The sequence below is a fragment of the Dasypus novemcinctus genome, chromosome 13 (genome assembly GCF_030445035.2).
Source record: "Dasypus novemcinctus isolate mDasNov1 chromosome 13, mDasNov1.1.hap2, whole genome shotgun sequence".
In the NCBI taxonomy this organism is placed as follows: Eukaryota; Metazoa; Chordata; class Mammalia; order Cingulata; family Dasypodidae; genus Dasypus; species Dasypus novemcinctus.
Window position 1 is genome coordinate 63914444 of NC_080685.1, and position 20422 is coordinate 63934865.

At 44.5% G+C, this 20422-nt stretch overlaps 1 protein-coding gene across 2 annotated transcripts in view; it reads left to right on the plus strand.

Moving 5' to 3' along the window:
• The window catches only part of LAMC2 (laminin subunit gamma 2), a 58724-nt gene that overhangs the window by 30022 nt on the left and 8280 nt on the right, over window positions 1–20422 (plus strand). For both annotated transcript variants that reach the window (XM_058274841.2, XM_058274843.2), the window contains 14 exons: window positions 594–692; window positions 2938–3074; window positions 4879–5001; window positions 5912–6101; window positions 8373–8485; window positions 9828–10046; window positions 10659–10841; window positions 11522–11767; window positions 13712–13857; window positions 15045–15198; window positions 15495–15700; window positions 16684–16763; window positions 17748–17897; window positions 18384–18528. In XM_058274841.2, the coding sequence (XP_058130824.1) occupies window positions 594–692; window positions 2938–3074; window positions 4879–5001; window positions 5912–6101; window positions 8373–8485; window positions 9828–10046; window positions 10659–10841; window positions 11522–11767; window positions 13712–13857; window positions 15045–15198; window positions 15495–15700; window positions 16684–16763; window positions 17748–17897; window positions 18384–18528 (2191 nt within the window). The remainder of the gene's footprint in view (window positions 1–593; window positions 693–2937; window positions 3075–4878; window positions 5002–5911; window positions 6102–8372; window positions 8486–9827; window positions 10047–10658; window positions 10842–11521; window positions 11768–13711; window positions 13858–15044; window positions 15199–15494; window positions 15701–16683; window positions 16764–17747; window positions 17898–18383; window positions 18529–20422) is intronic.

Consider the following 20422-nt stretch of genomic DNA (forward strand, 5'->3'; position numbering starts at 1 on the left):
GTTCAAAGATTGACTGTAGTGATGGCTGCACAACTCTGAGAATATACTGAAAACATTGAATTGTATGCATTAAATGGACCAGTTACATGGTTTGGGAATTATATCTCAAGAAAGGTGTTACAAAAAAAAAAAAAACAAAAAACTAAATAGATGAAAATGGCAAGTAGATAGAATCAATCATGATAAAAGCAGATATCATTGAATTAAACAATAGATGAACAAATGATAATTTTTTTTAAAACGCCAACAAAATCAAACAGTTAACCATACCAAATAATACAGTGTAGTGATGAACTTGATTTACATCCTGGTTCAAATGCCACATCTATTTGGGTATGGGGAGTAAACAGCTCCTGGACAAATTGGCCTGCAGACCACACTTTGAGTAGCACTGGTATAGACGATTTAGTGCTTAAGGGGTCCAGGAGAGAGCAGTGTAGACAAAGATAGCTAGGAAAGGGCTCATTGATGAAAGAAGAGAGATGAAAGTTTGCTCAGTTTGATGATGTTTGTTGGTGAGATTTGATCCTTCTTTGTTTAGTTGCAAAACATTTAGAAACACATCCCTATTTTTTTTCTCTATTTTTTCCCAGAGACGCCAAGTGTGACTGTGACCCAATGGGCATCATGGGACCCTGTGACGCGGGTCGTTGTGTCTGCAAGCCGGCTGTCACTGGAGAACGCTGTGACAGGTCTGTGTGACCGTGGCCCTAGGGGCAGAGCAGGGAGAGCCCCTTGGCATTTAGCAAGAGAATTAATCCTTTGAGTGGACTTAGAGAAAAGGGGTATCTAATAAATTGTGAAGACCAACCTGCCCTCTGTCCTCAAAAATTAGGCTTTTAATATTTTAAAATATACAGCCGAGTCCCCCAAACTCATTTGATTCTGGAATTCTGCTCTGGCCCCTTTTCTTTGTTTTCACTGCAGCGGGTGCGCGCCGTCCCCTTGCCAGCTGGGTCTGAACCCCAGGTGCTTGGGTACAAGGTGCTATGCAGCGAGGTCATGTGCCTCAGGCTGGTTCCAGGGAAGGTATGGCCTAATTGAACATGTTGGGAAAGTCCTTGTAAGAAGGACTATCCCGGCATTTGGCCATGTAGAACCGTCATGTACAGAAAAGGAACCGCCCCAGGGATGGGATGGTGGTTACGTGTGTGCACATGAACTGGGGGACGAGGCGAGAGCTCGCCGGGCCCTGCTCCATGTTGGGGCAGGTGGAGCGGGGAGGAGAGAGGCACCCTCAGTTGCCTTTACAGGGCATTCCTTAAGTACAGACTGTGCTCTGACTTAAAATTCTTCCTTCCCCTGAGACTGTCCTAAGAAGAGGGGTGTGACGTTGGCCCCAGAGATAATGGCTTCCTCTTTCCTTAAAAGTAAGAAAGGACTTCTAAAAGAAAAATTCTTTGGCACCTTGCCAGTCACTTATACCTGGGCAAAGGAAATGCCAGATACATTCCTACCGTGTGTTTTCAGGGTTCTTTGCTGCTGAGGTGAAGGTAGGGGGAAATAGCTTATTATTATAAGTGTGGAAAGAGGAGTCACATTTTAAAAATGTTTTTAATTTCAAAATATAACACAGAAAACAATATAACACAAATGTTAGCATCGCCAATGATTAGAAATAGAACTCTGCAAAAAACGCACCATCCCAATTATATCCTCCTCCCTAGAAATAACTACTATTCTGACTTTTGTGGATCACTTCTTTGCTTTCCTTTGTAGTTCATTACCTGAGTGCATCCCTAAATGCTATTGTTCAGTTTTGCCTGATTCCCTCGCCTTCCCCTGCCTTGCCTTCCCTCGTCTACTTTCCTAGTGATTTTTTTTCACCTTTTCTTTGTAGAGAAAAAACAGTGCCCATTTATTTAGAACTGTGAAGTGTCTACTGTCCACAGCCTCCCTGCTTTTCTGTGCTTTGTACAGCGAGCATATCCCCAACATATGGCCTGATGGTTAAGACAACGTGGTTTGGAGGTAGAGGTAGATGTGCCTAAGTTTGAATCTTCCCTCATCCACTCACCAGCATGTGACCTTGAGAAAGTTTCTTAGCCCCTCTGGCCTCATCTCCTCACCTAAGAAAACTGGCAATAACAATCCCTTAACTCATAGGGTCTTAGTGAGCAGTATATGAGGGGGTATTTGTACAGTGCCTGGCATATCATAAATGCTAAATGAATGAACGTTGAAACTCATTATCTCATGTAGGAAAGGATCTGCTGGGGTTTGGGTGGGACAGGAAGAAACGAGCCCTCACGGGCTCCCTGCTCTCTCCTCTGGAGTGTCCAGCAGCGGTAGGCATCAGAGAAGCCCCAGCAGGCTTGAACTAGAGCAGAGGTGGAACAGAAGCCCTCCGTTTTCCTTTGTAATGAGCCTCTCTAGCCTTCCTTCTTAGTCATATCCTCACCTGCCCTTTTCCTTGTGGTCCAGAGCCCCAGTCCAAGAGGCAGGCATGGTGAACAAGACCCAGAGATCCTGTGGGTTTGGGGTCGCGTCGTGGGCCCTGAGGCTGGAACATTTGCTTTCCCTTTCTTGGCCCCCTCCCTCTCTTGTCCTTCATTAAACACTTTCCATAGGACAGGTCTAACTGCAGATCCCTGCCCTGCCTCTCTCTCAGACCTGCCCAGCTGAGCGCCCCTCAACTTCTCACCAGTTCCCAGTCCAAGGATGGGTCAGGCACTTTATTTACAGACCATTAGGATATGTGACTCTGTCTGCCAAAGGCAGACAAAGGTTCCTCAAGTTCTCTCATTTGCGGGTGTGTGGTTATCCATCAGGTGGTCTGTGCCTGGGGCTGGTCTGTGAAGGTTGGTATTTACCTCCTCTGGGAGTATGTAAGGGCTGGTGGAAGAGAGAGTAGAAATCAGTCATCATGTTTTCTGTTTCTGTGTGGCAAAGGGAGCAACCTATAACATTGTCCTCATTTCTAAAATGCCGCTGCAGGTGTCGACCAGGTTACTATCACTTGGATATGGGAAACCCTGAAGGCTGTACCCAGTGTTTTTGCTATGGGCATTCGGCCAACTGCCATAGCTCTGCAGATTACAGTGTCCATAGGATCACTTCTACCTTCCATCAAGGTAAAGGGTTCAGTTTTTTAGGTTTTTGTTCTCTAACTTTCTCAAAGATCTTTGTTCTTACCAACATCCCACCTCCACTCCATCCACAAATTCTCTAACCATCTTTACAACTCTTATAGCTCTGAATATACATTATTTTGTAAGAGCAATAAGTCATACCCTACTGCTTTGGAAAAAGTTATAGTTAAATGGTTTACTCATACCAGAGTATGAAAAACTTTAAAATATAACTGAAATGATACCAGATTTCTACCTCCTTGCATTTCCCATACACATGTATTTCAAGACCACAAAAGAATTATTCATTGGAATTGGGGAGTTTATGAGTGACTTTCTGGAGTTCAAATTCATTAATAAGACTGATTTCACTTACATCAAATGAGTTAGTTTATATTAAATTATTTAGCAAACTAAATCTATAAAAAGATTGGAAATTTATATTATTTGACTCTGATTTTCCTTTTTTAAAATTTAATTTAATTTTTAAATTAAGTTAATAGATCACAGAAATGTTACAGTAAAAAACATAAGAGGTGGGGGAAGCAGCTGTGGCTCAACCAGTTGGGCTCCCATCTACCATATGGGAGGCCCTGGGTTCGCATCCTGGGGCCTCCTTGTGAAGGCAGGCTCACCCACACACTGTGAAGAGCCCCTGGCCCGGGCACTGTGGAGGGCCGCTGGCCTGCAAGCACTGCAGAGAGCTGTTGGCCCATAAGTGCCATGGAGAGCCTACTCAGCAAGGTGACACAACAAAAAAGGAGACAAAAACACGGAAGAGTGCACAGCGAATGGACACAGAGAGCAGACAGCAAGCAAAAAATCACAAGGGAGGGGATTAAAAAAACCAAAAACAACAAAACACATAAGAGGTTCCCATATATCCCACTCTCCACTCCCCACCCCATCATTTCTTTTAACTGTATTTTTTTGAAGATTCATAGATCACAAAAAAGGTCACCATAAAAAAAAAAGGGAAGCAGATTTGGCTCAATGGATAGAGCATCCGCCCACCACATGGGAGGTCCAGGGTTCAAACCCAGGGCCTCCTGACCCATGTGGTGAGCTGGCCCATGGGTCAGTGCACAAGGAGTGCTGTGCCACGCAGGGGTGTCCCCTGCATAGGGGAGCCCCATGCGCAAGGAGTGTGCCCTATAAGGAGAGCCGCCCAGTGCGAAAAAAGTGCAGCCTGCCCAGGAGTGGCACCGCACATATGGAGAGCTGATGCAGCAAGATAACGCAACAAAAAGAGACACAGATTCCTGGTGCCACTGATAAGAATACAAGGGGACACAGAAGAACACAGAGTGAATGGACATAGAAAGCAGACAACTGGGGGGGGGGGGGGGCGGGGATGGAAAGGAGAGAGAAATAAATAAAAAATAAATCTTTAAAAAAATATGTATATATATAAGAGGTTCCCATATACCCCCCACCCCCCACCCCACTCCTCCCACTGATTTTCTTTTTTGACCATACTGGACCCTCTCATCTCATAAAGGCCAGATTGTGTATTTATGTAACTACAATAAAAATACAAATTACAACAAATGCAAATGTGCTTACTTATCATAAGAGTCAGATTTAAACGTGAGAAGACAAAGCAGCTAGGGGTGGGGTTGGGTGAAGTTGAGAACCAAGTAAAGAGATACATGGGGAATTTTCAGGATTGTACTTAAATCTGGAAATATTAAGAAAACCTTACTTACTACTGACCACTAGGACTTTTAGGAAAGTAGACTTGCTTTATTTAACTCAATAGATAATGAGGATTTGTCCTGAATACTGTGATTTTACTGTGTTCCAGATGTTGACGGCTGGAAGGCTGTTCAAAGAAATGGGTCTCCTGCAAAGCTCCAGTGGTCCCAGCGCCATCGGGACGTGTTTACCTCAGCACGACGATCGGACCCTGTCTATTTTGTGGCTCCTGGTATGTAAGAGAAAACTTTTCCTAGAGAAGCCAACTTATAAAACTAGAAAATAATCATAGAAAATGGAATTAGAAAATGTTGAAACCATACCACTTAGTATTAGGGCAACATTATCTGTAGAAGAGAGTTGGGGCTTAAACCTTTCTTCATAAAGTCACCAAGACAGGGTACAATAGAGCAGAACTGGATATCCTGGGGTCAGACTCTGGCCTAAGCGCCTACTTTAATCAAATGGGGAGTTTCTAGAATGCCCACCAAGCATGCTCAGTAGAAATGGACTCTGGTCAAATCTGTGGCTATATTGAGAAATGAATGGAAAAATGAAAATGAGGCATTTCTCAAACCTTTCAACACTTACAAATTTAAAAAGAAACATATCGGTTTGTAGTATGTACCTGGAAAGGCTCTACCTAGAATGCTAGTCCTGGTTCATATTGCTAACTAATATACGATTCCTGGGCAAGTTGTTCTCTTAACTTCTCTGAACTTCAGTTCTCTCACCTGTAAAATGGGAATAATAATGCCTGCCTCCAAGGATTATTGCCATCAGATATAATGATGTTTGTGACAGCACTTGGTAAATTATAAAGTACTACACAACAAAGGGCGCTCATGCTGCTATACCTGGAGTCATTACATATCACTCTGTCATATGAGCCATGCTGTGAATCACCTACTGGGTGGAATTGTCTTATAACGAGGTCCTTTTAGCATTACCACATAGTAGCCAATAGTGGCATAGCCATGTCCACTGTCATGTTCTGGCCTTTCTGGCAGGGTGGTTTGGGGCAGGTTGTGGGGGGTATCATAGGACTCCAACAGAAATTGCCCATATTAATGCAAACCTGTACACGCATTGCTTCCCTGGTTTTAAAACTGAACTTAATCTTTTAAAATTCTATTTCACAGCCAAATTTCTAGGGAATCAACAAGTGAGCTATGGGCAAAGTCTATCTTTTGACTACCGGGTGGACAGGGGAGGCCGACACCCATCTGCCCATGATGTGATCCTGGAAGGTGCTGGTCTACGGATCACGGCTCCCTTGCTGCCAACTGACAAGACACTGCCTTGTGGAATCACCAAGACATACACATTCAGGTAAAGAGAGAGAACACGAGTGGGTCAAATAGGGCAAACTGTGATCGTGGTCCAGTTCTTGGTGCATTCATTCAGTCAGCATTCATTCATTCAACAAGCATTTTTTGAACACCTTCTGCATGCCAGACATGGTGCTACATGCTAGTCAGGGCCTGACTCCTGCCTCAAGCAGCTGGTGGGATAATGGGAGAGAGTGGAAAAGAGATGTAGTGCAGCATGTCTGAGGCAGAGGGAGGCAAAGTAGACACAGGCATTTCTGAAAGACATGTGGGAAGTCCAGCGATCCACACTGGGGTTGGCAAGGAAAGCTTACCAGAAGATGTGACAAATGAGAAGAGGTGCTCTCTAAGGACGGTATAGAGGGGAAAGATTAACAAAGCAGAGGGCATATTATGCTTGATGGAGTTTCATGCACTTAAGAATTTCCAAGAAGCTGAGCATGAACAGAGCATGGAATGGAGGAGAGGGAAAGAGTGAGAGGTGAGGTCACTGGGGTGAGGTCAGGGAAGGCCTGTGTGTGCCTAAGGAGACAGCATGTTATTGTGCAGAATGGTGTTTTTAATGTGTATGCGGAGAAGTCAGGGAAGGGAGCAGTACCTACTATGCACTTGGTATGGCATTAGAGGCAATTATAATTATATTGCATTATATAATTATAATTATACTATATAATTGTATAATAGCAAGAGGAAAGACACATGGTCTTTGTCCTCCAAGAGCTCATGGTCCAGTAGGAATCAGAACATGTCCGCAAGCAAACATAAGGCAGTAAAATACTTACTTCTACGGTGGTGCTTGTTCATGGGATAATGGGAGGAGAGGAAAGTACACCAAACTCTGACTGGAGGAGTCAGGGCAAGCTTCTCAGAGGAGGGAACACACGGGCTCAGAACTGACAGCTGCACAGAGCTGTTCCAGGGAAAAAAGTCAGACGGCAAAGAACCCATGGGAAGCAGCATGCGAAGACATGTGAGGATGTGAAAAGTATAAGGCCAGGAGGAAAGGGCAAGCGATTCTTGTGGCTGGAACATGACATGTACAGCGGAGATGGACAGACGAGGCTGAAAAAGGCTGGAAGGGGCCCCATTATGAGGGTGTTGAATGTCACATTAAGGTGCTTTAGATCTTTTCTGTGCCTGCAAGGTGACAGAACGCCACTGAAACACTGAAAGGAGAGAAGCGATGTGATCAGGTGTGAGCACCGGGTGTGAACCCTGTGCAGAGGAGGTACTAGGGAGTGGCCTTAGGTGGACCAGCAGAACGTGTTCCCAGTGGTTCAAGTAAGGGCTGTTGGAGCTGACCCCAGGGCAGAGGTAGTGGGGATGGAGAGAAGACCCACAATGCACATACAAGGTGTGTACTTTAGTAGGTGTTACTTAGCGCGAGGATGTACTCACGCAGCACACCTATCTGGAATACCCACTCCCACCTTCTTTGTTTGGTGAACTTACTCTTTGGGATTCACTTCCCATGTTCCTCTTTTGTATTAGCCTCTTCAGAAACCCAGGGAAAGTTGCAGTCACCTCCTGTGCATTTCCATGGCCTCCTTGCCACACATTGGCTACAGCACTCACTGCAGTGTGCTAGAATTCCTTGTTTTCCCACCTCCCTCTCCTGCTGGACTCTGATCCCCTCACCCTAGCTGTCTCAGTATCCTCCTGTCAAACACAGTATCTAACACAGACTTTTGCTTTATGAATCTACGGATGAAATGAGAGAGATAGGGTTGTTCCTGGAAGACATATTCCAGTAAAAAACAAAACAGAATTTTAAAAAAATAGAGCAGAGGCTAATGTTATGATGGAATGAGGCACTATGATGCCAAATAAGCAAGTATTAAAAGTGAACAATGTAGAGGGTGGCCCCTGACTTTTACAAAGTGTATCTGAAGTGTGCTGCCATAACAAATCATTTAATCATCAAGACCAAAAATAAGCTGTAGCTCTTGAGGAGACCATAGCCTCTCAAATGCAGAGCTGTTGCTAATATTAGGTTTTGTGTGGCCAAGAAGTGAAAGTGGTCTCTGATGACTGAGGACCAGTGCTCCAGCTGACATGCCCCTTGGAATGCCCTCCACCACATCCTGTGGGGTTTGCTCTCCAGACAGAGTGAAGAAGCTCCAAGTTCATGTCTGTAAGGAGGTGTCTAGTGGTCCTGTGCCATCCTCTAGACAGGACTGTGAAGGGACTTAGCCGTTGCAGGATTCTCAGGTGTGATTTGTCATGTAGGGATGTGATGAGAGTTGGGTTTTTAATGTTTTTGGTTTTGTAGATTAAATGAACATCCAAGCAGTAATTGGAGCCCGCGGCTGAGTTATTTTGAGTATCGAAGGTTACTGCGGAACCTCACAGCCCTCCGGATCCGAGCTACATATGGAGAATACAGTAAGGGACTATGAGAAATGCATTTCTCTCCTCATAGGTCTTATTTTATTTTTAAAAATTTCTCTCCCCTTCCCTGCCCCACTCTCCCCAGTTGTCTGCTCTCTGTGTCCATTCACTGTATGTTCTTCTGCGTCCGCTTGTGGTGTTGTCAGCGGCACCGGGAATCTGCGTCTTTTTGTTGTGTCATCTTGCTGCATCAGCTCTCCGTGTGTGTGGCACCACTCCTGGGCAGGCTGTACTTTTTTTGCACTGGGCGGCTCTCCTTATGGGGTGTACTCCTTGCACATGGGGCTCCCCTACGTGGGGGACACCCCTGCATGGCACGGCACTCCTTGCACACATCAGCACTGCATGTGGGCCAGCTCATCACACGGGTCAGGAGGCCCTTGGTTAGAACCCTGGACTTCCCATGTGGTAGGCAGATGCTCTATCCGTTGAGCCAAATCTGCTTCCCCAAAGGTTTTAATTTAATTGGTTTCAGTTCCCCATTGAGGTGGTGACAGTCTCCAGGCAAGTAGATAAACCACTTAATGGTTTTGATTTAGAGTCTTGTGTGTAATCTAAAGGTTTACATTCTAGAAGTTAAAAAGGAATATTTCTCTAAAAAGAGTTCATCACGGATGAAAATGCATGATGCTACCTGCTAAAAGATTTTCTGAGTTTAGAAGATTAAAGCTGACTATTTGAAGAAGATAATCTACAACAAATGGGCAGGATTCCTTAGTTAGGAATGGGCTTGAGTTGCTTTTCCTTTTGGGATTATATATGTTGTTTCCATCTTCAGACATCTTTGCATATTCTTTTAATTCCCTTTTTTGAACTTGTTATGTTGGGCCTTCCCGATCCCAGTCGGTATTTTTTTAAATCAGAGTTTCGTAGGCTTTTTAGCATTTATGTGAAGAGGAAGCATGGCTAGCATCCATCATTTCCATGTCTTTGATGGAGAAACTAGATCAGAAAGAAGAAAATGTGTTTACTGACTGTTTATTGCACATCTACTGTGTGCCAAGCACATTATAATGTATGCATTGTCTTATTTGATTTTCATAACAAACATAGGAGATAGATTCCACTGTGATCTATCTTCTTCAGTTGAGGAAACAAGCCATAGAGAGGTTATGTGCCTTTTCTAATTCCCACAACTAGTGAGGTTGGAACCAGAATTTAAACCCTGATTTTTCTAACTCTGGAGTCTGCTCTAGCCTGTTCTGCCTCTCCACATAGCATAGTGAGTGAACCCCACCTGTCTTTGACAGGGAGTTAGAAATAAAACCCAAAGAGAGGCCTGCCTTTAGCTCTGTGGACCTTACCTCAGCTACTTCCAGCCTATCCTCTCTTGCAGGTACTGGGTTCCTGGACAACGTGACCCTGATTTCAGCCCGCCCCGTTTCTGGAGCGCCAGCACCCTGGGTTGAACAATGTGTATGTCCTGTTGGGTACAAGGGGCAGTTCTGCCAGGAATGTGCTTCTGGATACAAAAGAGATTCAGCCAAGCTGGGGCCTTTTGGCACCTGTATTCCATGCAACTGCCAAGGGGGAGGGGCCTGCGATCCAGACACAGGTGAGTGAAATGACACCTGGGCCAGCCGGCTGGGGGTGCAGCCAGGTGACTGGGGTTTCCCATGGCGGAGAGAGAACCGTGTAAGAGAGACTGTGCCTCAACTCATTTGGAGATGAGAGAGGATTAAGGAAAGTAGGGCTGGAGTCAGTGCCGATGGACACAGTGCTTTATTACACTCAGTCCTTTTCATTGTGAAAATGCCACAAGGTTGGGAGAAAGGTGCTAGGTTACAGGAAATGGCTGTCAGGATTCAGTGTGGGGTGGGGGTGGTGGTGTTGGGTTGCAAGGATTATATAGAGAGATCAAAGGCACTGTCGGGGCCTAAATGAAAGTGCAGACAGATGGTGCCAGGCCTTGGAGGACAGGGGCTCGTGTAAGGTTAGGGTTAGGGAAGGAAGTGCATGGCCCCTTAGCGTGGGATTGTGAGGGTGGGATTCAGGGTGGGGCCCATGGCTAGGGTTGTACCAGGGCAGAGCCGATGGCCTGGGTGCAGGTGCTTCGGGAAGGCTGCAGAACAGAAGCGCCAGCCCCCACGCCTCATCCGTAATAAAGGAACTGTCTTGTTTGACCCTGCTCACGTCTCTGCCCCTCCATTCTTCCTCTGCCTCCCAGGAGATTGTTATTCGGGGGATGAGAATCCTGACATCCAGTGTGCCGACTGCCCCATTGGTTTTTACAATGATCCGCACGACCCCCGCAGCTGCCAACCGTGCCCTTGTCACAATGGGTTCAGCTGCTCGGTGATGCCTGAGACGGAGGAGGTGGTGTGCAACAACTGCCCCCCGGGGGTCACTGGTAAGGTGGCACCTGCTCTGTGGCCGCGTCTTCCTGTCCTTCCAGCCATGAGTTTGTGTAGCTAGCTCCTACTCCAAGGAACTTCTAGGAAACTATCATTACGTAGGGTTGATCTAAGTGTCCTCATTCTAAAGATAAGAATATTGCTGGTCCAAGAGGTGAAGTGAGTTGAGCCAGGGCAGAGTGAACCATTTACAGCAGGAAACATAAAAAACTGTTTGAGGGGGTTTCTAATTAACACATGAAGAGCAGCTTTCAGTTCTTTTAAAGAAACCAAGGTAAAGAAGGCAGACTTAAGTATAGTGACCTTATAAATCTCCATCTCCGTCTGCCGGGCAGGTGACAGAAGACTCCATCCTTTATCAGCATCCTTGGAGAAGCTCTTTCCACCTTACCACTTGTGTGGAGCTGCTGACTTCTTCCCAGCCAGCTAGTTAACTGCAGGCAGTCTCCTCCTCCTTGGCGTGCTGCTGGGCTGGAGATCTGTGACCCGCTGTGATGTGGGAGAGCCAGCCGCTGCCAGGGGTGCCTGCTCCTCGAGTGTTGGTCTAGGGCCCGGGGTGGGGAGGGAGTGTGTGCTTCCTGGCTCTTCTAGAGGGCAACTGGCTACTTGCGGCCTCTGGGGCTGGTCTGGCTGCTGATGGGTGGTAACTCGGGCTTGGCCATTTGTTCCTTCCCAGGTGCCCGCTGTGAGCTCTGTGCCGACGGCTACTTTGGGGACCCCTTTGGGGAACGTGGCCCAGTGAGGCCCTGTCAGGCCTGTCAGTGCAACAACAACGTGGACCCCAGTGCATCGGGGAACTGTGATCGGCTGACAGGCCAGTGCTTGAAGTGTGCCCACAACACAGCTGGCTTCTACTGCGACCAGTGCAAAGCGGGCTACTTTGGGGATCCCTTGGCTCCTAACCCAGCAGACAAGTGTCGAGGTAAGCCTGAGCCCCGGGAGGGCTGTGTGTGTGAGCGTGCGTGGGTACAGGTAAGCTCACTAATCAGCAAGTTACCATCTTGACGTCTCTCTGACCAAACTGACCTGAGAAGAGCCTGGATTTGCGTGTCTAAGGCTTCAAGACCAGCTGACCCTGCAGTGGGCTTTGGAAGACAGAGCTGAAGGATCCCCAATGGGTTAAAGCTGGGTGGAAGAAGTGGAAAAGGCCAGGTTTACATTCCTAGGCGGAAGTGGAGATAAAGGGGACCTGTGCCCACCCCTGGGCTGACAAGCAGGAAGTGACCTCGAAACCGGTTGCAGGAGCATAATCAATGACTGGCACACATGCCTGAACAAACTGAAGCAGAGAGGGGAATGGGCTATAAAGTCACTGAAGAGGCCCTCTCAGGAAGTCAGTGTAATTGATGTATAGAAAGGTTTTCCTAAGGAGGCTTGGCTTCAAAGAAGCAGCTATCTTGAAGCATTCCTGAGTGCTGCTTCAGATCAAAGCACCACCGGCTGCTCAGTCCTCTTGCTCAGCTCTTCTTTCAAACCTTGCGCATATAATATAACATTTGGCAAGTTCAGTCTAGAGGAGACTCACCCCTTCACCACAAAGGCCCCAGACCAGCACTGGTGCCTAGAATCTGGGGGCTTTAGTATACAGTGCCGAGTGGCTCCAGGAATCCAGCTTGGAGGAGTCCTGGTTCTCCAGGATGCCCAGAGGTCAGCAGGGAGCCCCAAGCTCCCAATTACTCCAGAATCTCCAGCCCTGGGAACACCTGAGGACCTCTGTACAGCCTGGGGCTTCTACCAAGGGGCACACATTCCTTGGGGACTCCTGGGGGCCAGACCAGCCCTAACTCCAGCCTGCAGGTGAGCTGTGATTGTTGGAAAGCATTTCATAATAGGAAGAGCCCAAACTTGACATCAGCAGTACTGAGTCCAAATTTTGGGAACATACCTATTGCATTACATTGAATATGCCAATTAATTTCACCAAGCCTCAGTTTCCTCATATGCACAAATAATATTTAAGTCAAAGTGCTGCAAAGATAAAATAGCATATGAGAAAGCACGATTTAAACTTTGTATAATTCTAGCTATAAGGTGCTATGAATATGGAATCTATTGGTTTTAGACATACATTTCTTCTCTCAACTAGCTTTTATCAAGCACCACTGTGTACCAATGTGAAGTTAGATACTGAGGTTATAATGATAACAAGCATTCTAATAAGGAAAACACCCAAATATGTATGCAAATAACTACAGTACAGTTTGATATGTGATAATGTTAAAGACTGAAGATAGAGCAACATAGGAAATGATAGTAACGCCTTTCATCCACTGCTCTTGCCTCAGCACGTGGACTAGAACCTGCATGTAATAGGTGCTCAATCAATCTGCTGCATTTCCTACATTAGAAGCACCATAGCAGAATGAAAAAAGAATAGGCACTGGAGTCAGACACACCCAAGTTTATATTCAGCTTGCCATTTACAGGCTGTGTGACCTTTGGCAACTTACTCAACGTCCCTGAGCCCACATTCTTCGTCTTTAAAATAGGAGAAGAGGCCTGCATTTACAGGGTGTGGTACGTAATAGACCCAGAAAAAATGTTATTTCTCTTGTGAGCAACACCAGTGTGCCTGCGGAATATCTAACAGGCTTACCAATGAGAGGAAGGAAAGGAGCGTCAGAAGGGGGGACTACTGAACTTATCCACGCGCACCCAGCAAACTTGCCAGATGAATCCTAAGGCCTATCTTCATTAGGAATGTGTTTGGAGATATAACTAGAAATGGAAACAACACAAGATGAACAAGGGCAAAGAAGGATTATTGCCTGTTGGTGGCTTGACAAGCTTCCTTTTATCTTTGTCATGCCTCCAGGTTCTGGAGTTAGCTTGGTGTCAGTGACCCCTGTCTATCTCTTGTCTCTAGCGTGCAACTGCAACCCAGTGGGCTCAGAGGCCATGGAGTGTAGAAGAGATGGGAGCTGTGTCTGCAAGCCAGGATTTGGAGGCCTCAGTTGTGAGGCTGCAGCATTAACCAGCTGTCCAGCTTGCTATAATCAAGTGAAGACTCAGGTGTGCATGCCAGCATGGTGGCGCCTCCTCTCCCACCCTCTCCCGCCCCACCTTCTTGTAGAGATTTTTAAATCTTTTTTTAAAATGTCATTTATTTTAAAACAGGTTTTGAGTTTTATTTCTTGTCTTTGATAACATCAGCTTCTTATTTATTATTATTTTTTGGAGGTACCGGAAATTGAACCTGGGAACCTTGTATATGGGAAGCAGGTACTCAATTACTGAGCTGCGCATGCTTCCCAGAATTTTTAAATCTTTTTAAAATTTCAAGGTGATTCTCTCATAGCGGTGCTCCTCTCCTGGGGGGTGAGGCAGTGGTGGTGATGAATTTTTCTTCCTTTAAATATTGTTGTCTTAAAAATGCTGCCTAACAGCAATAGTACTTCATGTTTATGTTCTGAGGTACACCATTTTCAAACCCCCTTTTACCAATGCTGTCTTATTGGGTTCTTATGATAACATGGTCATGTTGTGAGAAAAAAGCATTCTCACCTCAGGTTTAGGGGAGCAAACAAAGCCTCAGAAAATTTGTAATTTTTCAATCACATGGCCATGTGGAATCAGGAATCCTATTCGTGACAGGGATTGTTCTACTATAATATGCTATTTGGCAGTTGGACTTTTTCTAAGAGATGTCCTCATAAAAACACACATTAAAAAAGCATGAAAGTGTAAAAGATGAGTCCAGAAGATGTCAAGACCATTTGGACAGGAATGGCCTCCAGAAATTCCTTGTTCCAAATTCCAGAGGAAACTGAACTTCTTGTTAATTATTATTTCACTGGGGTGAGCAGTAGGGGAGGAAAAAGCCAAACAGAACCCCAAATGTAGAACAAACTCAACCTGTTTTTTCGTTTGTCTATTTAACAAATCTTATATGACCTTTTCTCTGCCAGACATTGGTATGAGCACTTTATAAACATTAATTAATTTAGTCCAGGTAATAGCTCTATGAGGTAGTAGTAGTAATATCCCAATTTTATGGATGGAGAAAATGACTGCCCAAGACTACACAGCTAGGGTCTAGTGGAGCCAAAGTTCAAACTCAGGGAGTTTATTCTGCAGAGTCTCTATAAATTCTCAACCATTGTGACAGGGTTTCTGAGCTGGGTCCCTTATCCCAGGGTCCCTGTATTGGATTGTGATCTCTGTCTTTTCTTCTGATCTCCTTTCCTGTGTGGTTTCAGATGGATCAATTTATGCAGCAGCTTCAGAGCCTGGAGGCCCTGATTTCGAAGGCTCAGGAAGGTGGAGGAGTGCCCCACCCAGAGCTGGAAGGCAAGATGCAGCAGGTGGAGCAGGCCCTTCAGGACATTCTGCGAGAAGCCCAGATTTCCGAAGGTGATGAAGGGCAACTTTCCTTCTGACAGGAGAGATTTCAGGGTCCTGGAAAGAAGTGCTGTACTAGGACATGGAACCTTTTGCTGATATCAGTTCAGCACATGTCTCTGCTCAGCCCCCGAGGCAGAAGGACCACCTGTTGCATTCTCCTGGGACCTGAGTTGCACACATTCTTACCTTGGGTTTTCACCATTTTGCCAGAAGCCAAAGTCAAAGTGCTTTCTCTTTTGTTACATTTGATAATTCAATATTGACCCAGACAGTGCTCATTCTCCCTTTTCTTTGTGTCCGTCCAGGTGCTGTTAGAGTCCTAAATCGCCAGTTGACCAAGGCAAGGAGCCAGGAGAACAGTTACCGGAATCGCCTGGATGACCTCAAGATGACTGTGGAAAGACTCCGGGGCCTGGGCAGTCAGTATCAGAACCGAGTCGAGGACACCCGCAGGCTCATCACCCAGTTGCGCCTGAGCCTGGAGGAAAGCGAAGCTTCCCTGAGAAATACTGTAGGTTTCTCTGGGTTAGGGTATGGAATATCACTGCTGCCTGGGGGACCTGTAGAACTCAGTGGCTCAAATTTGTCTCTCAGGTTTTCTGATGTATATGGCAGAGAGTTGGCCTTCTCTTCCATGAAAAAGCCACATTCTTTCTTTGGCTTTCTTCCATTTTCCATTTCCCCGCATTATGTTCCTCTCCCTAGTTCATTTTTTTCTAACCATATCCTCATTTGGCCTTGTCTCTTTACCCTTCTTTGTTCATTGATAGCCCTCAGAAGACAGGATTTAGTTTTGTTCATATTTGCATTCCTAACAAGAGCACAGTGTGTGCACATGGTTAATGTTTGCTGCATGAGAGAGAGAAAGAAAATGAAAGACAAAGAAGGAAGGAATGGAGGGAGGGAGAGAAAGAAAAAGTAAGCCAAATGAAGAAATAGTTCTGAAAATGGAAAAGTAAATTGTTGCCAGCATGATTTTCTTAATGATGTAGTTTGGTAGTGCGGTAGGAGGAAGAGTTTTTGTTAGAGTACTCTTGTTTCTGAGTAAAGAAGGCAATGGATAAAGGAAATTGGAAGACAATAAAATTCCATGCTGAGAAAATAAAGTATTTAAAATTTACATATATTGATTTTTTCCTTATTATGAAAATACTGTTTGTTGTTGAAAATACTGTTGAAAATAAATAATATTCCCCTACAATCCTATTACTAATAACTAGCCACTGCTAAAACTTGGTAGGTAGGTGACTGGAATTTAACTACATATAAAAATATATACATGAATATGTTTTAAAATTTACCAATATACAGACTGTTTTTGAACTTAGTTATTCTTGCCTATATATACTTAAAAAAAAAGGATGATCATGATGATGAACAGGATCTCTTGATGAAAGTGTCAATGTGTGGAATCCTGTGAGGCAAAAGATGAGCCCTTCTGACCAGAGGCTGAACCTGCTTAAGAGCATGACCAAATCTCTTTTTTCTCCACAGAAAATTCCTCCCACAGAGCACTATGTGGGGCCAAACAGCTTTAAAAGTCTGGCTCAGGAGGCCAGGAAACTGGCAGACAGGTGAGCAGCGTCGGTGAGCATCTCGGCTTCAAGGTGTTTCCGCAAGGCCAGACTTGAGCAAGACTGCAGGGTATTCAGGAGCAGGCACTACATCCATCCCTCTGCGCCCCTTTGTGCCTATCTCCCTGTCTCAAAGCCATTTTTAGCCATTGGGCAGGGGCTTTTGGCAGGAGCTGGGGGTGAAGACGTTTTCCTTCCCAGATTTCTCTCTGACTCATAGTATGGCTTTGGTATATATCAGATGTGATTCCTCAGGCCACGTGAAATGAATCAGCCCTTGGAAAAGAACGCTCTGCAGCTTTCTGGGACTCCCAGCTCCCACATGAGCCTGGGAACAAGTAGCAATGAGTGGTTGGTTTGGCTGGGGCGGAGCGGGGGGAGGGGGTTTCCCCTTGAAATCCAGCTCTGCAGGGCCCCAGTGATAATCTAGAAACAGGCAAATCTGAACCTTCACTGTTACCTCTGGCCATAAATCCTGCGGTGTTGTAAGAGATTTGCTCTTAGCAGAATGCTCAGCAGGGTGGTATGCTCTCGTAATCCCAAGTGGAATTCAGTCAGCAGAGGGGGGCTAGCTTGTATCTTTTTATTTTTTGGCTTGCATTTTTTGCAGTATGAGCTGTCTCCTGAGCTTGCTTTTATAGCTTTCTAGAGCGGGGGTGGGGTGTGGGGTGGGGGTGGGGGAAACAAAAGCATCTGCAGGACTTTTACTAACAGGCTTTGTCCGCCTAGTGGTGGGCCCAATTTAGACTTTCAGTGTAAGTGAGCAGGCTGTTGCATCCTGGAAGAAATATTTAGGCATTTCTTCCTGCAGAAAAAGAACTGCTTCTTGATAGTTCTTCTAATTCCATCTACTTTGAGTTGATTCTGTTTGACTTTTCTAACCAAACTGTTTCCATTACTCCCTTCTCTTCATTTCAATGAAAAAAACCTAAAGGAAGTCCTTTGCTATTAAAACTCTGATTCTTTGTTTTTTATTCTTTTCAGCCATGTTGAGTCAGCCAGTAACATGGAGCAACTGGCAAGGGAAACGGAAGATTATTCCAAACAAGTGCTCTCCCTGGTGCGCAGGGCTCAGAGTGAAGGAGGGGGAAGCCGCAGTCTGGATGGCTCTGATCTGCAAGGGCTTGTGGGAAAGTATGTTTCTATGGGTCCTCACATGGACCACTACAATCTGGATCATCCCAGGATATAATGCAAGCCACACTTAAGGGACACCATGTTTCTTTAAAAATACTAGTAATAATAATGAATGGGCGAGAGAATGAGGGTTTTATTTGGGGGAAAGCAGCTGTCTTTAAAGCTGAAAAAAAAATTGAGAGATTCCAATTCTTGGAGATACGATCACCCTCTGTGGTGTTGGAAGGGGTGTGGGGAAACCTATCTGAGGGCATGAGTGATATAAAAAGAATGTTATCAAGAATTAGGGAACTTGGTTGAAATCTTTTAACCCTTCCTGTATAAACCACAAGACTTATGTTTAGGTTGTAGATAGAGACACATATCTTACACATAACCTTATTTGATTCTTCTGTGTAATTCATAACCTTTAAACAATAGAATGGATTTGTGCTTATCTAAAAAGAATGAATTCTCAAGGTCCTTTTTTGATCTCCCCTGCAGATTGGAAAAAACCAAGTCCTTGGCCCAGCAGCTGTCCAGGGAGGTCACTCAAACTGACAATGAAGTAGATAGTTCTTATCAGCATAGTCTCCGCCTCTTCGATTCAGTGTCCCAGCTTCAGGGAGTCAATGATCAGTCCTTTCAGGTGAGGGCATCTAACTTATGTGCTTGATGTGCACAAGAAGGATCACAAATGCTTTCTTCTCTGGAGGTTCCATGATCCCATCCATTTGGCTTTTTCTCCATGTTGACTTTTCTTGCTTGAGATTAGAAAGAGTATTTTTCCTTCTCATTATCCATTTCCTGGTTTTGAACCCTTGTCCTGGTCTCTGATAAGAACTTGGCCCATCCTGAGCCTATTAGTGGGTTATATTTTTATGTCTCTTCCCTAGTTCTGGAGATTGGTGAAACCTGTAGGAAGGTATTATAAAGCTCAATTTTACCCTCGGGTCCGAACTATAGCACATCTGTTGATAGACAGCCTCCCTAAATGAATGCTTTAAACAATCATTTCACTTGGAAGACTTTTGTCCTTCTTTAAAGTTTTGCATTGTTTCTGCCCATCAATTCTGTTAACTATTCCAAACTTGAATTGAGAAGACTCAACTTTTTACTTAGGACAAAAGGCATTTCCAAAGATTCCTACAAACATATGTTCCATGAATAAACTAACACATACATTTATATATATGTGTATGTGTGTGTATATATATTATTAGAAAAGTTGTGAACTTGCAAACCAATCATGCCTAATGTGCAGAATTTCTATATAACACCCTTCCACCAACACCTTACATTGTTGTAGAACATATGTTACAGATTATAAGGGAACATCATCTGACTATTACCACTAACTATAGTCTGTGGCATACATTTAGTATATTTTTTTCAGACCTCTCCTATTATTAACAGTACCTTCTTTGACACTGATGCAAGAATATTACAATATTGCTGTTAAGTATAGTCCATATTCTACATTAATTATATTTTCCCATGCACATCCATATTCTTATCATGCTAAAAAGTGACATGGATTTGTTCTAATTCATAGAAGAACAATCTTGTATTTGTACGGTTAATCATAATCTTCAACCACCTCCAGGTTCACCAGTTTATTCAGTCCCTAGATTATTCTCTAGCTTTCTTTCAATTGACATTTATATCTCTAGACTACCCTTTTCAGCCACATAAACCAGCCATGTTAGTTTTTCTCAGTATGTGTTACCATCAAATCTATCCATTTCCTTACTTTTACAGTCAAGCTAATTAAAACTTCTACCTACGTTAAACATTAGTACCCCTTCTCAGCCCATGTCTTATCTCCTAGTAACCTATTCTCTAGATTTTATCTCTCTGTGTTTATTCTCTATATTTAGTTCATATTAGTGAGATCATACAAAATTTGTCCTTTTATGTCTGGCTTATTTCACTCAGCATAATGTCTTCAAGGTTCATCCATGTTATCATACGTGTCCCAATTTCCTATCTTTTTATAGCAGCGTCGTATTCCATTGTTCGTACATACCACATTTTGTTTATCCATTCATCAGTTGAAGGACACTGGGGTTGTTTCATCTTTTGGCAATTGTGAATAACGCCACTATGAACATTGGTGTGCAAATGTCTGTTTACGTTACTGTTTTCAGTTCTTCTGGATATATTCCTAGTAGAGGGATTGTCAGATCATATGGCAGCTCTATATTTAGCTTCCTGAGGAACCACCAAACTGTCTTCCATTGAGGGTGCTCCATTTTACAGTCCTATCAACAGTGAAGGAATGTTCCTATTTCTCCACATCCTCTCCAGCACTTATTGTTTTCTGTATTTTTTAAAAAATAATGGCCATTCTATGGTGTGAGATGTTATCTTATTGTAGTTTTGATTCGCATTTCCCTAATAGCTAGAAACTAACATAAAATTTTACCACCCCACCACACACAATAAAACAGAGACATAGCCTGTTTGACTCATGGAGTACCCACTATCTGACTTTTTTGAGCACATTACCTCATTTCTGTTAGGCTTTTGGCCAGGATGAC